This window comes from Phalacrocorax carbo, chromosome 1 (assembly GCF_963921805.1).
Source record: "Phalacrocorax carbo chromosome 1, bPhaCar2.1, whole genome shotgun sequence".
NCBI classification, from domain to species: Eukaryota; Metazoa; Chordata; class Aves; order Suliformes; family Phalacrocoracidae; genus Phalacrocorax; species Phalacrocorax carbo.
The window spans coordinates 80,447,204-80,469,018 of NC_087513.1; the positions used below are offsets into that span (position 1 = coordinate 80,447,204).

At 37.4% G+C, this 21,815-nt stretch overlaps 1 protein-coding gene across 3 annotated transcripts in view; it reads right to left on the reverse strand.

Annotated features, from left to right (window-relative positions):
- LOC104044040 (potassium voltage-gated channel subfamily KQT member 1) overlaps window positions 1-21,815 on the reverse strand; it is a 437,069-nt gene that overhangs the window by 198,309 nt on the left and 216,945 nt on the right. For all 3 annotated transcript variants that reach the window (XM_064461907.1, XM_064461924.1, XM_064461916.1), the window contains exons 3-6: window positions 17,991-18,066; window positions 14,378-14,472; window positions 13,347-13,387; window positions 4,340-4,401 (exon numbers count right to left, since the gene is read on the reverse strand). In XM_064461907.1, coding sequence (XP_064317977.1) covers window positions 4,340-4,401; window positions 13,347-13,387; window positions 14,378-14,472; window positions 17,991-18,066 — 274 coding nt within the window. The remainder of the gene's footprint in view (window positions 1-4,339; window positions 4,402-13,346; window positions 13,388-14,377; window positions 14,473-17,990; window positions 18,067-21,815) is intronic.

Genomic DNA, 21,815 nt, shown 5'->3' on the forward strand with positions numbered 1-21,815 from the left:
CCGAGCCCATCTTTTTAGCTCCCAACTTTAAAATGAGTGTTTAAATTGGTAAAGAGAGAGTTTACCACCACAATCCAACCTCTACGTTTGTTTATGTTGGACAACACTTTTGTCCTGGCTTGCATTACTCAGATGGATAAAGCTCAGAAGGGTTCTGCTTTACTGCCCTGTTTTCCCTTAGTGTTTCTGCATTTTTTAAATGCTACCAAATGGTTGCTTTTGGCTCCCAGCATTATCACATGTTGTCTATAAGTATGGAAATAGTTATGGTAATATGAACGTAAATCATAACTGTAAATACCACATAAAGAAGACTGCCATATAATTATAAAAATACCTAATAGATTTCTTTTTCAAAGACAACACAGCTGTCCCTTCTAACCTTTCATTTGTAGATTCTTTTCTCTCCTGTTTTTATTTATAGTTTGCCATGCAGTTTGACATAGCACACCACGGTTTTTGTTTCTAATTTTGAAAAGAAAAGAAAAAGAAAGAATACTCATTTCATCATAAAGAAGCATTAGTTTACAATTTTGAAAAGAAACTAACACCAGCTCTAGAACATCATCTTGGAACCAATCTCCCTCTTAATACATTTCAAAAGAATCTGTCAATGGCTACATACCACAACTTAAAATTAAACCCTGCCGTCAAACTAAAGTAAGGGTCGGCCAAATGGCACATATCACGTGTTGGGAAATAAGCCCCATTCTTTCTCTAAACATCTCAGTGTTTTTGTGAAAAGAACCACACTACGTTATTACACTGACCACAACAAAACAAGATTTTTATACCCTACTCGGGGAAAAACAGGTTGAAAACTGTTATGGGTAAACTTACACTCTGCAACATGCCATATTAATGAAAGGAGTGAAGCCTTACACAGCACTGATGTTGCCAAAAAGGGTTTTACATATTGTCTGGAAACTGCCACTGTGCATTTTATACCTTTCTAGTCAGCTTTGCAATGCTTAAAAGCAAAGTGATACAAGTGTATTTCAACTCTGCTTTATGTTGGACTTGCATGGTGCTTCATCCTACACAAACTTGTTCTTACCTCTTCCTTGTTACCTTAAACTTACATATGGAGCCCGGATAGTCACAAAAGAGAGGCTGCAGACAATGCTGCTCATGCCACATGAATGGAAGACTGTTATCTTTGAATCTTTGAAACATTTTTGCCTCAAACCTTTTATCTATCACTAAGCAACCACTTCAGAGATCTGTGCCTATGCTCTTTGACACAGCAAATCCCACATTTTAACTCAAATAGTAGCAAAAGTCTCAAGGGAATGCAGTTCATCCTAACCCTCAAAATGTATGCTTCTCTCTCTCTCTCTCTAAATTTATAAAAAGAATAATTATGGCTTTATGCAGGACAACGCACAGCTCTGAATGGGTGAATTACATTCTGATTCACTTTCAGAGAAACAACTAAAATGAACTGGAAAATGCTGGTAGGAAAGATCAGTCTGGGCTAGAGGTGTACTAATAGCTTCTTGATACAGATTTTTAAGCAGATGAAACGTTCAAATCCACATTGCTTTTTTATCAGTCTACACCAACTGGCCTTTGTCCAAAAATGTGTCATTTTATCAGATGTGTCGCTCAGCTGGGGGGCTGCCATGACTATACTGGGCGACTGAATGTTAAAATAATTTCTCCAGGGGAAAGAGGCTGATCCCAAAGGTTTTCTAGTTCCAAGGGGGCGATCATTTTTCACCACCCGCTGGAGCCTGATGTCAGACATGCCCTTGCTTCATTTATTCTCCTCAGAGGTTGAAACCCAGCTTGTCCTTCCTGACTCCAATATTGTTTCACAATTGGGCACATAGCAGCTACTACACAGTGAACTGTTAAAGCAGGAGAGCCCATGAGACATGGGAAAATAGTTTAGGGGAAGCTGTTTGACAGCAGGATGCGGTCGTTTCTATTGTCCCACTAAAATAGAGATATCTGGGAAGCTTAACTTTGTTTTCACTATGTAAACACATGTATTTTAGCCTAATGTGCCAAAAAGATGCAAATAAAAATTAAAAACAAACCACCAAATCCATACCACCAAAACCCCGAACAAATCAACACAACAAATGTTTGCCCTATTTGTGCACTGTGTCTACTTTCTTAGCAGGACTATGAGACTGAAGCCCTGTACACTTAAAAGAACGTTAATTTGTACTGAAAGAACAAATACCCTGGGTTTCATCAGGCTCTGGCTTTTTAGTTTGCATTTGTAGTTTGGTCTGAGAACAAAAGGGAAGCTGCAATGATTGAATGTCTTTTATAGAATCATCTAATGAAAATATCTTGACATATTTTTATTCCCTTCTATGTATTTTCTCCAGAACAATACGTAGAGAGATAGAAATCACCAGTTCCCATACAATATGTGGTCAGTTAAAGCACTACAGTTTAACTCTTCAAACAAAATAGCAGCTAGGTCTTGCCCACACTAATGGCTTGCACTTGTGCCAACTATATTTAGATTATGCTTAAATGAAGTTACAATGGCTATACCATTGGGTTTTTTTAACTTGCATGACTGTTGTCCCGAGAACATTGTTGTGAATCCCTGCTACAGGCTGGTTACCACATGCTTACAATAGACATTTAACATGAGAAGGCGAAACCACGTGGCTTCATCCTCTCTAAGCATTTACATTGCGGCAGTATTGATGAAAATGAAAACCTCTGTGAATCAGAGAGAGTCTAGTTTTCTAGTGGGTTTAAGCTGTAAAGGCAGAGCATAAGCAGATATCTGCAACAGAAATCATTCACTGCAGCATTTACTGCATCCACTGGCATCTCCTGTAACATTCCTCTTCTTACACCAAGTTACCTCTGCAGTACGCTAATTAAGGATTTGAAATAAAAAGTTATCAAATCCACGGCATATTGTGCCAAAGATGAACCAATGACAGACATATTAATAACTTTGTGACACTCTCTTCTTCACAAATATAGAGCAGTTGGGAGACCATGAACAACTGCTTCCAGAGTATTCACGATGCTAGCAATATTTCTCACGCAATATAATCTGTTATTACAGATACTTTTATTGCTAAATTCTCAAGTCTGTATTGTGGGTTTCTCTATATATGCATATTCAAAAATCTGAATGAACTAATGATGTGAATTTACAGAATATACAGGGGCTGGAGAGCAATATAACCCTTTCAAAGTGAATTAAGGTAATCTGAACAAAAGCCATTTTCACTTTGAATGACTGTGCCTGCAAAAGGAACCAATCCACTTTAAAAGTTAACTCAGATAGTTTGTCTTTATCTGTGAGGCTGATTCTCTGACATGGTCTGATAGAGCTAAAAGTCAAAGAAAATATGTCCTTTGACATCATAGCATCATATATTTCCAGTGTTGTCCTAGCAATGCTCATTAGATATTAGGAATTGTATTAGTTTGATTTTGGGTTTTTTTGGCAAGATGCACAGTTGTTAAGAATAATGACAGTTTCCTTCCTCTTTCCTTCTCACCTCACTTCCCCAGAAAAAAAGTGAAAAGAAAATTTGCATGACAAATTTGGGTAAAAAGAGGATACGAATAGACAACAGATATGTTAAAAGCAAATGGACTTTTGTCCCAAATGTTACATCATACCACATACCAAAGCTACTGTGCTGCTACCGTTCACAGAAAGCACACTGTTCTAGGGACACCAGTTTTTAGGGGTAGGTAAGAGAGCTGACCAAAAAGCTATTAGAGAAACAGATTCCTAGTTTTAAGCAAACTTCTGGTTTTTTTAATCATTTGAGTGGGAAAACCTCTTGAGGATGTTTGGAATAGGTCTAAAACAATAGAGCCTCACTGAGTTTTAGCCTTTAGGCGTACTTCTAAGCAACTCTAATTAATAACAAAGATGAACATATTCTTGGAAAGAAGACAGCAGGGGAGGGGCAGAATGGATGCAAAGATGACTGCAGAGGGGAAAAATGCAGTAAACATTAAAGAACCTCAAGATTATTAACTGAGATATCAACTGTTGCTATTTACAAAGCCTCCTGATACTAGCCTTTATGTTTAACTCACTAATTTTTGTATGACAAACACCTTGTCAGTTCACAGTACTTATCTACAAGGTGTGTGATTTGGCTTCAACATGAAAGTAGTCTCTTAAAATCCAGAACCAAATCTGTATGGCAGGTAAATGGTTAATGCTGAACAACATGTACATGATACTTCATCAACTCCCTTACAAAAATTAGGATATTATTCTTTATTATGGTGCCCTGTAATTCTAAAGTAAATCGTGCCAAGATACTATCTTGCACATCTGTAGATCAGATATCATTACTAAGAAAAAAAAAAGCTTTCATGCACTTACCTTGTCCTCTAGCCGGATCAGTCTGGCTCCTACAGTGTAGTATCCTTTGTCTACCCCTTTTTCTAAATAAAGAAGAAAAAAAATGGAACATTCATTAGGTGGAGAATAAACCCAAACTAAGTATTATTTCTATGGTATTTAAAGCAAAAATGAAACCGGTAATAGTAGGGTAGTATAAATAACATGAACATAATAAGAAAGAATTTCTTCATGGTATACAGAAATGAAAGAGGGTGGTTAGAGAGAATGGAATTAGTTTGTCTAATTGACAAGATTAAGTTAGTCTAAAGGGCAACCTGGACCTTGGTAGAGGTAGTCTGTGGACATGAAGGACTATAGATACTGTCTGAGGTAACTTGATTCTTTGTTTAATTATCTTAATTAACTGCATGTAGTTAGATGGAACAGGCATGCTCCTTTGGCATACCCCTCATTTTGAATATTATTGACATGAGCAATATACACCTTCTATACATAAAGAAGCCAGAATAGTTTTCAGCTGAGGTTGTAGATGTAGGAGACAGCACTACCCAGGGTTTTGAGGGCTGGAATGGCAGACATCTACCTCCTCTCTATAAATAAGTGACGCTTGGAAAAGCCTTTGCATCTTGATCCTCATTTTCCTTCCTAGCCTTCATGACACCTGGTTATTAAAATCCAGTTACACAACTTGTTTCACTCTCACACTGCAAATGGTGGGATTAGGAGCCAAGTTTGAAAACTGTGTAGAGTGGGGTCTATTCTTTGTGTTTATGTGGTCAATTGCAAAGGAATGCCATAGTTTTAGGGTGTTATTTCACAAGGAATGAAGCACAGAACCACATGTATTCTGAGCTGGGAGAAAATATTCACAGGAAAAAAGCCACTCCCTAATACTGAAGTAACTTAGAAGCCTATGTCAGTAGAAATTGGACACATTTTTCTCTACTAAACTATATTTCCAATACAGGGCTGGAGTGATTACTCCTTGTTTGTTCCATAAATTTTTCCACTTTTATGAGCGGTTGAGCTATTTAAGTCAATTTTGCTTAGGGCCTGAGCACAATGTGAAGGTCTTACTGGAAGGCAGGCTGAGATGTGAATTTACAGTGCCTCACCATCCCCAGTAACTGCCTGTATGTGTACTCATTCTGCAGGGAACTCACATTCTTTACATCTCAGTGGATGGTACTTGCTTTACCATTACCATTAGCAGTGTGTATGTTTGCTAATGTAATATGTTTAGTGATGTATTTGCACCAAAGTTCATCTCAGGGTAACTTGTACTGTATGTACCACAACCTTAGAGAAAGACTTTAGCAAAAGGCAATGCTGGCAAGAGCATCTTCTTGCTTTCCTTCTCCTCTACAGACCACCTAGAATATTAAAAAGGTCTTGGACCCTTGGCAGCTCTGCACAGGCATTAGAAAGGAGAAGCGTGTCATCAGAGAACCTGCAGGAGTAAATACCGTAAGGAGAGAAATTCAAAGATTGTTCAAGGGCCAGAAAATAAATGACACAGCTTAGCTCATACATGTGTGCTGTTCATCATTTATTACCCCACAACCACAGAAACCTCTTAAAATATAAGTGGACGAGGCTCAAGTTTATCTATGTATTCATCTCTGCCTAAAATGAAACAATTGACTCTCCAGTCTACTTTCTAGTTAGTAAATCTGTAGACACTTACCTTTCAAAGATACATCAGAAAAAACCATGCCTTTCAGGATTTCTAAATTGAGATGATTTGAACAGCAGTGGCTAAGTAGTGTTTTTGTTTAGGTCTAAAACCAAAAATCCCCCAAACCTGAGGAATATTCCAATAAGCTTTATTAAAAAAAAAAAAAATTCCTCACCAGCTCTAATTACATCAATATAATCACCGAGACATCCCAAAACAATCAAACCAAGTTAATAATGTTTCCTATTTTAGTTATTCTCAAACGTGGTGTGGAACAGAAAGCAAGAAAATAGGAAGCAGATAAGCAGTAAGAAGCTATTTTGTGGCATGTGGCACTCCTATCAGATGAAGTGAAAAGAATGATATACATACATATATCTGTGTCATGTCCACCCCTTTATTGGCAAGTAGGCTGTATAAGTCACAAAAAGCTGCAGTCTCTCCCATTTCTTATTAGCCTCCACTTAAAACAGCATTCAGTTCTAATTTACAAGCATTTTCCTCTAATAAAGAACATCTTTAAAAGTAAATGGGGTGTGTATACAATGTGCAGCGCATTGTAGTAAGAAGGGTGTGCAGAAGTTGAGATAACATTGCTCTAGTACATTTGCTTTCTATCTCATGTTCATGCTTTCTCTCTTGCGTTTCTTCAAGATATATGGTTTTAGACTTCCCACATTAGATTATTTGGTTTTACTTAGTTGAAAAAAGATTGCACGGCTAACTATTAATCTGAAATGTCTTAAATTCTACATTCTTAGCTTTGCAATCCAAAACAACTTTCTTTTGGTACTGAGTTCTATCTGTGCTTTGTGTTGATCTGCAATAAAACAGATAGACCGGCTAAGCGTTCCAGTAACAGTGTACATACATGTGAAAGATTCAGACACAAAGGAAACATGTATGACTACCATGAAAGGAGGCACAATTAATTATAACTGGATGAAAATACATATGGACAAATTTTAGCTCAGAAGAAAAAGGCATATCTTTAAACAAGCTTATATCTCATGGTTGGATACAAAACCATCATTTTACATACTTAGACTTGAATATGAAAAAACACTAGTATATAAGCAATAGGCATTATACTTCAGGAGACTGAATAATTCTTGGATCATCTAGTCCATTTCTCACCTTTATTAATATATAAATTTCTTCCCTGAAAGTCTTTGCCTTCCTGAGTATACATACTATACTACTTTCAAAACAACATGATCCTGTATTTATTTCCTAGTATTTTCACAAAGATGGCCCTTCTCTTTTTCTAGTGAACAACAAGAGCTGCCTCCTGTAAAAAAAATTGAAAATTTTTATGTATTCCCCAAGAGAAAACAAGAAAGGCCATCCCCAACCTTTTCCCCAAATGGAAGCATATGATCTAAATGACATATTACTTGTCATTCAAGTGTGTTTTCTTTTGCAAAAAACAGCAATTACCATCTGAAATGAGCAAAGCAAATGAGGTATAGCACCATAATCTTAATTTTTTTACTCAGTGTGCTCCATCTCATCAGAATATACCAAACTTTTAAGAAAATATATTATTTTTTGTTAGAAAAATACTTATGGGGAGCATTAGGACAGTGAATAAATTGCAGACAGATGGTCTGAAAATTATAAAAGCTGGAAATGATCTACTCTGTTTTTACATAGTAAGAGTCCTTGATTCTTACTTTTATGGTGTATACATCTAGAAGGGAACTAACTCAAACATTTAAAAATTTATCTGAAAGCCAACAATTCTTTTAAGCAGAAAATGAAAAATTTGAGCATTGTGACACCTAGGATACTCCAGATTGCTAAAGGCACCTCAAAACCTTGGCAAATTATGTGAAGTTCACTGCTGGGACTACAGAAAACAGAACAGCACAAGAAATACCACTACCTTCTTTTGACTGACTCAATGCAACTACAGCCTTCTGGATCTGTATTTGTTCCACTTTTGTAAAAGCGCTATGTAGGGAAAACTGTGATAAGCTTACGGCAAGATCTAGATTCTTAGGTTTATAAACCAGGTGTGCTTCTGAAAATGCAAGTCAGGATTGCCCTTTTAAACCCTGGATCCATAAGATCGAAAATAACGAAGTTGCCCTAGGCATCATGACTTTTGACTTCAGTCTCTTTTCTTGTCAGCCAGAGCCTTTTACAACTGATAGGTAGAAGAAATTAAAAAGAGGTAAGACATAGTCCTAGATCAGGCCCTTGTGATTTCCCTTGGACAGCCTAAAGAAAATTAAAAGAGTAAACTACCAAAATATTTTAGTTTAGGAGGCTGTACTGCAACACAGAAAACTCTGTGATAAAGCTAACTGTTTGCTGAAGGTTCTACAGTATAGATTGAAAGTAGACATTTCTGGCTTTTTCATGTTGCAAAAACCTAGCTGCAGTGAGCAACTTGCCAGGTAAAAGATGCACAATCACCCTCCAACAAATAAAGCCACATTAAACAAAAGGCCCGTCTTCCTACCTGCTTCGTTTATCCAGCCTCTGAGATGACACAATTTACTTAAGTGATTCATGAGGAATAATATAATCAATTTATTAGAGAGAAGCCATATACACTGAATCTGGTATGAACTACATCCCGCTTCTGCCCTTCCTCCAGAAAGTACTGATGGCAGGATTTAGACACACTATCATTACACTATGTATAAAACAATTAATATACCAAATCCAAAATGAAATGCAAGCTTATATATTAGCTTTTTATTAAGAACGTGTTCAACACTGTTCAGAGGACCTGATGAACAATAAATTAGCTGCAGTTTCCAAGCCCTCGAAGTAGGATATGTGTGGTATTTCTGCTGGCTCTTTGCATTGAGGTAGATCAACCTCAGTAATGAAATGAACTTTCAGAGACAAGATTGTGAAGACCTGATGGCTACAGAAAATGTCCTAAGTGTTTTTTTTTTTTACCATGTTCCCATGGATTTTGTCTCCAGGAACTGTGGAATAAATAACTTCCTGCAGGAATATGGCTACCTCTCTTTTCAAATATTAATTGATTTTAAAAGGTAAAAAATAAACTAAGCGTATTTATTATGCTTTAAATGATATTGTGACCCAATTTCTTGTTAACAGCTGGGAAGGAAATAGCATCAGGAAGCTTAGGGGACATTTAATGGGGAAAAAAGCAAACAATGGAACTGTCAAAATTTTACAAGAAAGCCTTTTTTCTCCAGGGATTCCCACCTGTGTTATGCACACCCAAGAGGTTCAAATGAACTGTGGATAAACATCAGCCTTTTGCGTACTTTTCTGAGTCCAAACACTGGATCTTTTGTTTTACCTTGGCATTATTCTTCACCTTTGCCCCTGAAGTCTCAAAAAATTGCATTCAAAAGCAATTAACTCCATCATGTGTACTGAAGGTCAAGTATTACCCTCTTCTTATTTGCGTAAGTATCTGCTTTGTTAATTAAATAAATTTTATTAACATGTGCTTTGCCTCTATATCAACACTTTCAATTATTAAGGGTTTTATTTACTATTACAGGAATCTTTGTTTCATCTTACAAAATTGTGTTACCTGGAACACTGAGAGGACTTTCAATGAAACTAAGACACAGTCTTCTGGGTATACTTATAAAAATGGGATTCAAGTCTTTGGAAAATTTATTCATTATCTTAATGTTTTTAAATACACTCCTGATACTAGGATTTCCAAAGAAAGCTAGTAAAGTCCAAGACCAAAACAAGCAGAAGAGGGAGATTCCTCACAATATGTGTATGTGAAACTTAAATCACAAAAATTCTTGTCATAAAATATCATGGATGTTAAAAGTTTAAAGGGGAAACTAGGCAAGTTTGTTGAGGACAAACCAGTTAGGACTACTAAATACACAGAAACTATGTCAGGAAGTCTCTGATCTGCAAATGGCTGAAAGCTTACAGGAAGGTTAGAGGCTTATGCATGCCCTTTTTTTTATACATTTCCCAAAGCACCTTGCTTTTGGCTCCGTCGGAGTCAGGACTGGTCTGACCCAGCATGGCTTTTATTCTGTTCTTGTATCCTTATCTTGTTTTAACACAGCTTTTAGTGCTTTTTATCTCTGAGAAACTAACTTGAAAAATAACAATAATTGCTTCCAGTTAATTCAGATTCTGAACCTTTTATGACATCATTCACTTTTGAAAGGTAATAATACTATAGACACACTGCAATTGCTTCATATAATATTATCAAAGTTGACAACGGAGTTTCAGTTACAGCCTAATCCAAAACCCACCGAGGCCACTGGAAAGACTCCCATCCATTTCAATGGGCTTGGAATAAGACCTTAAGATTCTTTGAATGGAAGCATAATAAAACAGGAAAAAAAAAAAAGGAGCTGGAAAGGAAAATTCTTCTCATATTTTTCTCCTTGGCGGTTTAATTTTCTTTGCATTGTCATTTCTCTTTTGCTTGCCATCAATACAAAAATAACACAGTCGGAGGAAACACCCATATTGTTTACATATGAGATTTTTAGCAATGCCTTTGAACTGGAAAAATATCATACTGAAAATACATTTTCCATGTAGAATAAGCCATCCATTCTGAGGTAAATTCAGGAAGAACTCTTTTTCCAAAGGAGGAGGACAGTGCAAGAGTCTGTTTCTACCCAAAACAGACCAATACTATCACCACTCATCACTGTTCAACACTTGATTATTGGTGGGTTGGATAATTGTGGGACTAATCATAAACTAACTGTATTTTTAGTTCTGCAGACCATTTATCTGGAACCACTTATCTTATTTTTGGATTGTGGAGGGTTTAGATAAAATAACTGCTAGATCAAATAACTTTTGGTTTTGGTCTTGCAAACCCATAACTGAGCTTACCAGGTTTTGCACCCCTAACAACCATTTTGCCTTTCCCAGCCAGTATTTATTCAGTCCATTTGTGGGCAGAGCCATATGTCTTTCAAGAGGTATGACTTTGTAGAGTTGGCATGCTGTGGAGGCAGACAACATTCTTTGCAGGGCCATCATGCTTTTGCATAAAAGAGCTGTCTCAAAGCAGCTATTCAGCAGAAATCTTGCAAGAAAAGACTAGCAAGGGAAGCTAGGTGCATAGACACGGATGCCATAATCTTCTCCAGAGCACCAATTAGGGCTTTCCCAAATATGTCTGAAGTCCTATGATGCTCTCCACAGCAAGACTATCCATCACGAATTCTGAAGATGAGCCCAATCTAACTTATCTTACCTCTGGAAGACAGTGGGGTTTTTTCCACATATTAAGTCAAAGCAAGAATTTTTGATTAAAAATGATAATGAATAATAAAAAGCATGTGGCAGATTTTGACTTGAACTTTTTCTCCCCTTAATCATCTAGGGCTGTATTTGCAGGCTATCTCTCCAGACCGTGGCTGGTACAGCAAGTTGCTGTGTAACCTCGTGCCTACAGCTATATCACTCACATTGCTTCTGTCGTCCAATGTTCTAGTGTAGGCTTTGCATATGAGTTGCCCAGGACTGAATCAATCACGGACACAACCCCACGGCTCTTCCTCAGTACTATAGACTCTTTTCAACACTTGAACACTTCAAACACTTGTTCAAATCCACAGACCCACCTAAGATCCTTCCAATGGTTGCTATGACCCTTTTGGCCCAAGATTTTTTGACACTAAACTTTCTGAACATCTTCAGCTTCCCAAGCTTCTCAGAGCATTATTTCACAATTAACTTCTTTGCAGCCAACACTTCTAATTATTCCTCACCTCTGAAACAAGAAGTTGTTTCATAAAAAGTGCCTCTAACACTAGTCTTTTTGAGCACAAATTACAGTTCTAATTCGGCAATGTTACATGTGAAATAAAATAATACGTTCTTGGAGGTAAGCAAAGTTTTTCCATAAATTTAGCTTGCGCATTGTGGAATGAATTCCCAAGCATAAATATTTATAGATGTATTCAAGCTGACAGATTATTTTCCTGTCGTCCAAAACCAGCCCAGCTACAGGGAAAAAGGATTGTACTACTGAGTGTTCCACAGCAACCAGATGGTAAAAATGAGTTTTGAGAGATGCTCCTCATTCTGATGGTATAAACCATTTTAACCACTGATAATACGGCATTTTTTTAAAGGCTCTAAAATAACTCTGGCACCCCCAGTTACACTTATGCCCGTAAGTGGTCAAAGTCACTTGAGGATATGAGACTTTAGCTCCTAAGTAATTTTTGAGCTTGTAGGGACAGAGAATGAGATGGGACCTATGGAAATTTGTAGTCAATCTCTTGCGATAAAAAAAAAATGAACACTCCTTTCAATCATTTCAATACAAGCATTCAGGTTTCTGATCTCTATAATTATCACCACAAGGTTTTCCCAGAATCCCACCCAGAATCCTGTGCATGGACAGAGATTTCCCTCCTGGCCATACATTTTCAGCTTAAATGTACACAAACATTTGTTTTTCTGTTTCCACTGTCCTTTCCTTTATGTATTTCTTTTGCCTCACAGGTAATTACTCTTCTTGCAGAATTAACAGACAACCATTTCCAGCCATTTGTTTTGCTGTGTTAAAAACAAAAAAACTTCTGTTTCCCACTAATAGAATAGGTTCTCCTTTTCCCCAGTCATCCTAGTATTTGTCTGCTATTTCATTGCAGTTAGTCTTTCCTAAAGACGTGGAATCAAATTTTTGCACAATGTTGCCTTACCTGAGTTGTGTGCAAAGACACATGTACTTCCCTATGTGTCTGAAAGTCTCTCTCCTCATCCTAGGATCAGACTAACTTTTTCGTTGATATATCACAGCATTTTCTTACATTCAGTCGGCATTTGCTTACAATTAATTAGCAGACTAGGCCTTTCTTTTTCTCAGACATGTCAGACTGGTCACCACTATTAGCACGTAGGAGATTTTTTTTTGTTAGTTTCCCTGTGCCTGATCTTGCATTTTTTACTATTGAATTTCATACCATCATCACTCTAGCGTTCAAGGCTACCCAAGTCATTCCTGAATGATACCCTTGATCTTCATCTGAGCTTTCCAAAACTGAAATTCACGGGTTGCTCAGAAAGGAAGATAATTTTTTAAGTGGAACCAACATATATTCTAACTCCAGCACAGAAGATTTAGAAAGAATATTTTTGTGGAAAAATTGCCATCAATATGTTTCCAACTCGTTGTACACTGATCCACATTTTTAACATGTATTCTTAATTTCCATTTACTCCACTACCACCTGAATGCAAGGTATTCATCTTTCCACAGTCATTCCAGGGCTTATTAACAGAATTATATATTAATGCATAATTGGCTGGATTACAAATCCATATTACTTTAGCTGTGGGTATTTTCACAAACTTATGAAGCTAATAATTTTTCATAAAATGTAGTCACCATACCTGGAAGGAAAAGGCCTGGCTTTCCCAAGGAATGGTCCAATCTGAAAAGCAAACAGAGAATTACCAGCAGTGCAATTACCAAGTAACTTAGACTTTGTTGCTAGGAAAAACATAGGAGTATAATTTACATGAGAATTTACAGTAGCTTTAAACCTAAAGCAAAGCAAGTAAAAACATGAGACTAGCATCGTTTTCTACACATACAATCAGCAGTTTAGTTCTTTAGAATTTTTTTCCAAAATCATACCATATTATTATTGTTATTTTCGTGAGTACTAATGTTTTATTTCTTAGACTTTCATGTTGTAAATAAAACATAGCTATCATGTGTCATACGTAATCTAATAACAAAGACTATACAAACAAGATGGCTTCTTAATAACATTTGCAACTATTCTTTGAATCTCATGCAGGCAGATTTAATAACTGTATATGTTGACACAGTAGATTCCATTGAACAGGATTTTTTTTTTCATTTCGTTTAAGGGCAGAGGAGTTCAGTCTGGTGTCCCAGTCCACAATGTTAATTTGTAAAGAGAAAAAGTGCTTGGTACTGAAACAGAATAGAATAGTTTTGTGGCAAAATATTTCAGCTGCGATCCCCAAACTTGGAGGAAGCATGTGCATGGAGGAATGTGGGAAGGGAAAAGTTCCAGGTAGAGAGGGGAGCACAAGTGAACCAGATTTCTCTCAACTGTAGAGAAATACAGAGAGGGGACAGGAAAGTAAATAATTATTTGAAGTTTTCTTTTTCTAAGGAGAGGGCAGAAAAGCTCACTTCATACTACAAGCTTCACAGCATGCACCTGATTTTTTTTTTTTAATTTCACTTAGAGGAGGAAGAGAGGATAAAGGAGTTGTAAACTCAGTCATAAAAAGGGTTAAAAATTACTCCAAGTTAAATCCTCTAGATATTGTGCTCCCTGTTGTGCTTGCAATTTTGGACAATTACTGTTCATTAAGTACACATCTCCCCTAAAGCCAGCTGGCACCAGAGAAATCAAATATTTCATGAAGTAGACAGGGCCTACCTTCTTTGAAGTTCTTTTATCCGAACCATCATATTGAGGTGTCCTTGTGAGTACTGCTCAATCACATCGCGTACGTCATATGGTTTCCGAGCTTGCTGTGAAAGGAGTCATACATGAGACTGAAAGGTAAGTATAGTTTAAACTTGATTGTTATTTCAGACAGGCCTTCATTCTGTCTTTTATCTTCCAGAGGTCATTTGCTTGCCATTTTGCAAAGGTTGTTGCAATGACTAAAAAACATGTAGGCATTGTAGGAGTGCATATTTATTGTGGAGATGGAGCCAAATGATTCCCATTACTGTCAGTTAGAGTCATGTCTTCATGTTACTTCATACTGAGCAAAATATTAGACCTTCACAGTGTATTTAAAAAACACAAAATCAAGATATATAATTTATCTAAGACTATCAGGTGCAATATTTCTTGGCTCATTCCAAAACCATATGTTATTCATAATGTCAGAGGACTGAGCCACAGAGATAGGCCCAATTCATAATATTTGGTCCCAGAATCAAATTCCTCTAAAGACTAAAGATGCCTGGTGACAGAAATATTATTGCTTAAGTAACTGGGAGGACAGATGCTTTGCATAAGTCTGAAGACTGCTGCATATAGATATTGTTTGCACTTCTTTGCCTTTAATTATACCTATGAGGTCAGAAAAAAAGGTGCAATTCAAATAAATAAAAAAGGACAGATAAAAAATGCAAGAGAGCTAAAAAACTGCCATCTGCCCAGCTTTATTCCCATTCTAATGAGAATCTAGGTGCTTCTGCCAAGCTCTGGTTTCTTGCTATATCTACTAAAGCATAAAGCGTTGTCATTATGAGAAGTGCCACACGGTAAAATTTTATCAAGTAAAATTAATGTGTGTGTGTGTCAGAATAAACGCAAACTATGTCCTTTCAAAAACACCAGCATTTTCAGAGCTATAGAAACCCCTATGGGAACGGTGGGGCAAGATGTCTCCTTTTTGGCTCTGACTCAGAAAAGAAGAAAAAATAAGAAAGGTAAACTGCAAATCTAGTAATTGGAAATTACTGAAACCAGCTCATTAGTCATCTTCTTGTCTGTTTCCACTCTGTCACAGCTTCAGCCAGAGCCATTAGCATGCACCACTGCACACATGCATTGAACACCTACAGTATGTGCTGGAGTCATGCTTGGAAGGCAGCCACAGGATCCTAGAAATTTCAAATGAAAGCATGGAACTGGAATGGAAACAAACCCTGTGAAATGAATGAAAAAGCAAAAGCTTTTCGTGATAAAATGCCTTCCTTGCGCTCAGCCGTCAGCACTTACCTGCATTATTACTTTCAGAAGAGTTCATGGCTTTGGTAGTGTGTGTGTGTGTGTACATTTGTATGCATTTATGAGAAGAGATACTTTGTGGGGGAGGGAGGTTTCAGCTTTCAGTTTATCGCCTTTTTTTTTTTTTTTGCCTTCCCCAGCTTCACATTTTTGCAGACGCTGACACATCACTATTTCTGGCCAGAAAAGCAGTCTATTGTCTTCACCCAGAGAAACAGTGCCAGTATCACTCTTTAGATTGACTAGCAGGGGTGCTTTGAGAGCATTTTGGCTAAATCCTCTGTCCTCTCCTTTGGACACTCTATTTAAACACGATGCATGGCGCAGAGCCTAGATGTGCTGGGGATTTTTCCCCACCTCCCTCCCCTGTCCCCCACAGGCTACTATGTACATAATTAATTCTACTCATTCCCAGTGAAATTTCTTTTTTTCCTCAAAAGAAGTCCTCTATCTGTTGTCCCTTTTACCAAAACATCAGCTCTGAATCTTATAGCTGCAAAGTACTGTACACTGCAGTCTTCCTGAGTCCTCTCTAAAGCATAGTAAAAATATAGTACCAACTTTCACCATTTTTCTCTCCTTTTTTCCCATAAAGCTTTAGATCTGAGCATCTTATGTCCTGCCAAACTTTGGCACAATCTCTTGTCATGTTTTTATTAGGAAATGCTAGTACAATACAACATGAGGCAGGAGGTAATGGGCTTTCAGGGAGGTTTGGTAAATGCAGAACTTGAAGAACTTCTTTAACTTTCATTCTGTCCATAATCCCAAATCCTGACCATTTGGGCTCAGGATTCTACACCCAGCATGCTTAGAACTAATACAAAACTCAAAATAGTATTACCCAGCTTTGAACTTCCAAAATCTAATTAGCATGGGGAGCCCTATAAGCAATATTTCACAGTCCCAAGAAAGAAAAAATGGAATTCCACCTCCTTCTTCCCTGCCACTAACACCAGCTCCCAGAATCCTCTCCACAGACTGATCAAGTTCAGTTTTTAAGGTTTGGCATGACTGCCATTGGCTGACAGATTCAGTACATTAGGTCTCTAGTGGTTTGAAATATCCTAACTTTTATCCTTACTTATTTATGTACTGATTATATTTTTCTTTTTTCTTTTTTTTAATTTTGCCTAGTGTTGATCTCCCTGGTGTATTTACAATAAAACCCTGCTCTCCTGTTGTTTGCCGAGTTAAACAAACTAACTTCTCCTAGTCTTCTTTCATAAAGTATGGTCACCTGAAGATTCATTTCTGCTTGAGCTTGGGAAATGTATGTGCTATTCTGTCTGCCCTAATTCAGAGTCTTCCGAGTGCTGTGAGCTTATCTCAGACTTCTCTCCATTGCAATTAAGTGCTCAGCTCTAGTCAAACTTGCTTTAAATTTAGGTTATAGCTTTATCTTTTTAAAACCTCTTCAGAAGGATTATGAAAGTTGACTCTCTTGGACAAAAAAGGATGCACCTTCAGATGGAAATAACAGGGGCTTTGAAAATCAGGCCAGAAGTTAATTGTTCATTTCCACAGCATCACTAGCACATGGGCGATGAGAATGATGATACCAGAATCACATTCCAAACAAGTTTTATCATAACGGGCCTTAGTATACAGGCAAGATAAGACAGTTTTTCCAATGCAGCACATTTAGTTTGAAGCCTTTGTAACCTGATTGAGAACTTTAACTTAAGACTTCATAAATACAGCAAATTTCTAGAGCACAGATGCTCCACAATTTTATAAAACATGGCCTCTCTATGATGCCCCATTCTGGGAAACAAGTTTGGAAATGTGAGCCACAAATGTGAAATCAACTTTACACAGCATAGAACTCCTCAGTAAGGTCTACTGATCTGTTAGCAGTACATAGCATGCAGTTAGTTGAACATTCTCTAACCAGTCATTAGATGATCAGTATAGAGAGTAACAGTATTTTAGTAGACTCTCCAACAGAGTCTTTTCTTCACTTCTAGTAGATGGGTAAGTAGTTTATATATTGGTCAGTGTAGTAAAACAAGCAAACAGAACCCCAACAAAACAAATGCAGTAAAAAAGAGAAGTGAAAAAAACCTACACAGACTCCATAAATTCAGAAAGTTTTTGTATTGTAATACACCCATTGGTAGTTGATAGTTTTGCTTATGCTATGAAAAAATCCACATCCTCTCAGTGTGAGGCCGAGAGCCTAAACACTACCTTTGACTTATTACAACCACATGCACAAAGACAAGTTCACTCTCAGAGCACCTGCAATGTCATATACTTAAGCTTACAAATTGTACTTATGGTTAATGGTGCTGCTTACCTGAAATTTTCTTCTGGCTACAAAATACTGCATTCTCCTGATGACTTTTACAGCTGTTCGATGTGCTTCAGTTAATCTGTGAAGAAAGAGAAACATAGACATACGCCAGTGGGAGGAAAAAAATAATAGGAAAAATATCTTAATGGAAGATGTTTACTCTAAGCACCAACATCTACAAATATGTTTTATTTCCACAATGCTACAAAATAGTAGCATAACACACTGTGTGTGCATGTGTATTTTGTTCTATTGCTTTATCCTCTTGAATATTGTGGTTGTAAGTATAAAAAAATGATAAGTGAGACAATGAAAGCAGGTGTACAAAGATAATACGTGTGGAGGGGATTAGACAGGATTACTGTCAATGAATACAACTGGCATCAGTTTGAAGAATGTGAAATGTTTTTAGAACCATGACTGCATTCCTTATTTTGCATTTATTGAGTGTTTGCCCATGAGCTCGATTGCACAGAAATTAAGTCCTTTAAAAAATACTTTGAATTCTCTAGGAAGGAAAGAAAAATTGGAGTATCACATCTTAAAAATAAAATAAAATGAACAAAACATACCCTCTCAGTATACGTGTGTGTGTGCATGTGGCTGTCTGTATTGGTATTCAAACTCAAAACTGGACATATTATAACCTAGCAATACCACTTCACCCAGAGGCTACTCTATTTTTAGAACATTAATTGTGCCACTTTGCTGGCAATTAATTACCACACCCTCTTATTTATGGTGAATTTTGGAGGAGCAGAGAGGAAGAAGAAATATGGGAATTATAAGAAAAGTATTTTAAGGACTGACTCCTTCCCCATAGACTTCTTCATTCATTTAAAACAACTAAACTAAAGAAAACAAAATTTTCCTTCCAAGGAAGCCACATTGTTAGGAAATCTATGTTCTATACAGACATCATCTTTGACATGTGATGATAACCCTAGGAAAGCTTGCCAGCAAGTTTCACAAGTCTCCTGAAAACACAATCTGCTGCCTCTTCCCAGTGTGTCTGACTGAGGAAAAGGAAGTATTGGCTAGGCCACCTATTTGGATGCCACAGTTTAGAGATAAAGTCTTTAAAAAGTGGAAAGATTACAGTGCATTATTTCAAAGTGAAATAAATAAAAGCTAAATGAATGGGGACTGTATTTAAGAACTAGCATAATTTTTCATTCTTATAATTTCTCTTTGATAAAATTAGTGCTTCTGATTGAGTAAGAGACTACAGCCATGGGAACAGGATTTTTAAAATAAGCTTTCGGTAGCTTTTTCTCACTCTTTCAAGTCCCACTTTAATATCAAATACATGCATGAGTACGTGTGAAACTCAGGTGTTTATACTACATATATCCTCACACTTCATGTATCTATGTATATTCATGCACATATCCATACATATACACTCACACATACAAACACACAGAAGACAATGCAGGATGAGTACAATTCAAGAACCATCGTTGTACACCGTCAACAGCACTGCTAAGTATGAATCTGCATTTGTGTAAGTCCATCAAAGGGATTTCAGAAATGTCACTGACAGACTACCAGTAGTTTACCCTACAGGACCTTTATTATGGTATAAGAAAAGCTCTCGGCTTGACACCTGGGGCCCCAGCTGAGCTCCTGTGGTTGGTGGCTAGAAGGAGGACAACATTCTGCTTGTAAATGGCACATGCTTGATAGAAAAATCTCTGTCTGTCAGCCTGTACAAGTAATATATATACTTCTATCACCAGAAAGGAATCACAATTTAAAGTGTAGTGTTTAGCCCACCTGCTTTGTGAACCAGTTAAGATAAAAGCTTGACATTATCTCCTAGCTCTAAATTATGTGAGACTTCATATATACTTAGAAGTTTTTTTTTTAAAGTAATCCATACGAGATGGTTCATGCATTGTTTAAACAGCCTCAAATAGATAAGCTTAAAGAAGTCAGAGATGGAAACAAACCAAGACAGTAATTTCCTCCTATTTCCCCTCCTTCAGCAGAAAGGAGGGCTACAGAACTTTTTCCAATGTGTTATCAAGTTTAAGCGTCCAAACCCCTGAGGCTGACTGTCGGAAATTGAGGCACAGTTGAACAGGTCTCATTTTTAGAGAGAGAAGTTATTTATTTGTGAAACACAGCAAAGAAAACCACCTGACTAGAGTTCCAAGGCACATGATATTGGCTTGTTCCAACTGGCAAAATTCACACCCATCTCACTGGGAGAAAATTTTGAAAAAGAAGTTACTGTTCAGATTTGATGGTCACTAGCATTAAACTGAGGGACAGAAACACATGAAGCCTGGCTTTAATGGAAAAAAAGTGTGAAAAGTTGCAAATCCACAGGCTAAGATATGTGGATGTGTTATCTTAATTGCCTCAATAAATCCATAAAGAGCATAGCAGCTCTAAATGACAGAGAGCAGCTCTAGGTGAGTTGAACTCCCTGCTCTGTATAGTAAGCAGAGCTATCCTCCTGAGAGGGGCTTGTGGCTGACAAACATTTTTGGAGCTTTTAGCTGATTTTCATAGTTTCCTAGCACTGATGTCCAGAATGGATAATTACAGCTATCATTGGCCAGGTTACATTTATCCCTGTACTTAGCCCAATACAGTTATCCTGCTAAGCCTTATATTTTAGCCCAAAACCTTGGATTAGGCAAAACGCTTTCAGCCTTGAGGGTGTCAGTCTTTTACATGCCAGACGCGTACAACAGGAGAGAACAAAAGGCCAGAGATGCTTTAGGTCGTTTTAGTAATGCTCGATAGAAACGCAACATTGCTTGCAGTGAATCTACTAGATATTTTGAGACATGCAACTCATGAAGCAACAACCCAGGGAGGCTGCGGTGGACACCATACTTGCACACTCTTTCTATGTGGCATTATCTATGGACAAAAGACAAAAACAGACAGACCTTCACAGGTATTATGGTGTCTAACTCCCATGGAGGTGAAGATTTAACTACTTTCATAGATCTAGCTCCCAAATGAAATCAGCAGGACCTGAGCTCTTGCTCTAAGTAGGAACAAGGGTGGGTGGGTGACCACACCTCTTCCCCTATGAAAGCAGCCAAGCTCTCCTGCCTCTGTCCAGGAGAGGGCAGTGGCACACACACGCACGGAGATGCTTTCCAGTACATTAAAAAATTGTTTAAATTGTTTAAAAGCTTTACCCACATCAAGCACAAACCCTAGACCTCATAAAGATGGGGTCCACGCTGAGATGGGGTGTTACTGTTGGGTGGGTTGGTTTTTGCATATATTTTGCTCAAAAGAATATGATTAGAGTTTTATTGACAGACAATAGTGTACTTTCCGATCTTTTAATCTAAACAACAGGTAAGAAGGTTTTGTTAAAAACTTCCCTTGAAAGACTGTAAAGGAGAAAAAAATGACATTTGAACAGAAGCGACCATGGTTTTGGAAAGTTATAAGCACATAAAAAAATTAACAATGGAAGCTTGTAACATCTGTAACTATAATGGATGTAATGAAATGTCTACTGAAATAACATACACTTGGATCCATAAAAGATATTGACATCATCTATAACTACGTCTTCAAGTAGGACCCATTTGCAAAACAGCATGTGTTCCTTACCTCTCTGTTAACTGATTGCTCAGCAGGATGCTCCATTTTAAAAGCAGTCAAACCTATCCTTAATTACAATGGGTTTTTCCTAGTTTGGCTTACGGACTCCTGGGCTGTCATATCACTGTGGTAGGGCAGGGAAAAAGAGGAGCAGGCGGAAGGCCTGGAACATATAAGTTAACAAGCAGTCCCCATCCTGATCCGATGTTGAGTAACTCTCCAGCAACTATCCTAGAAGGTGAG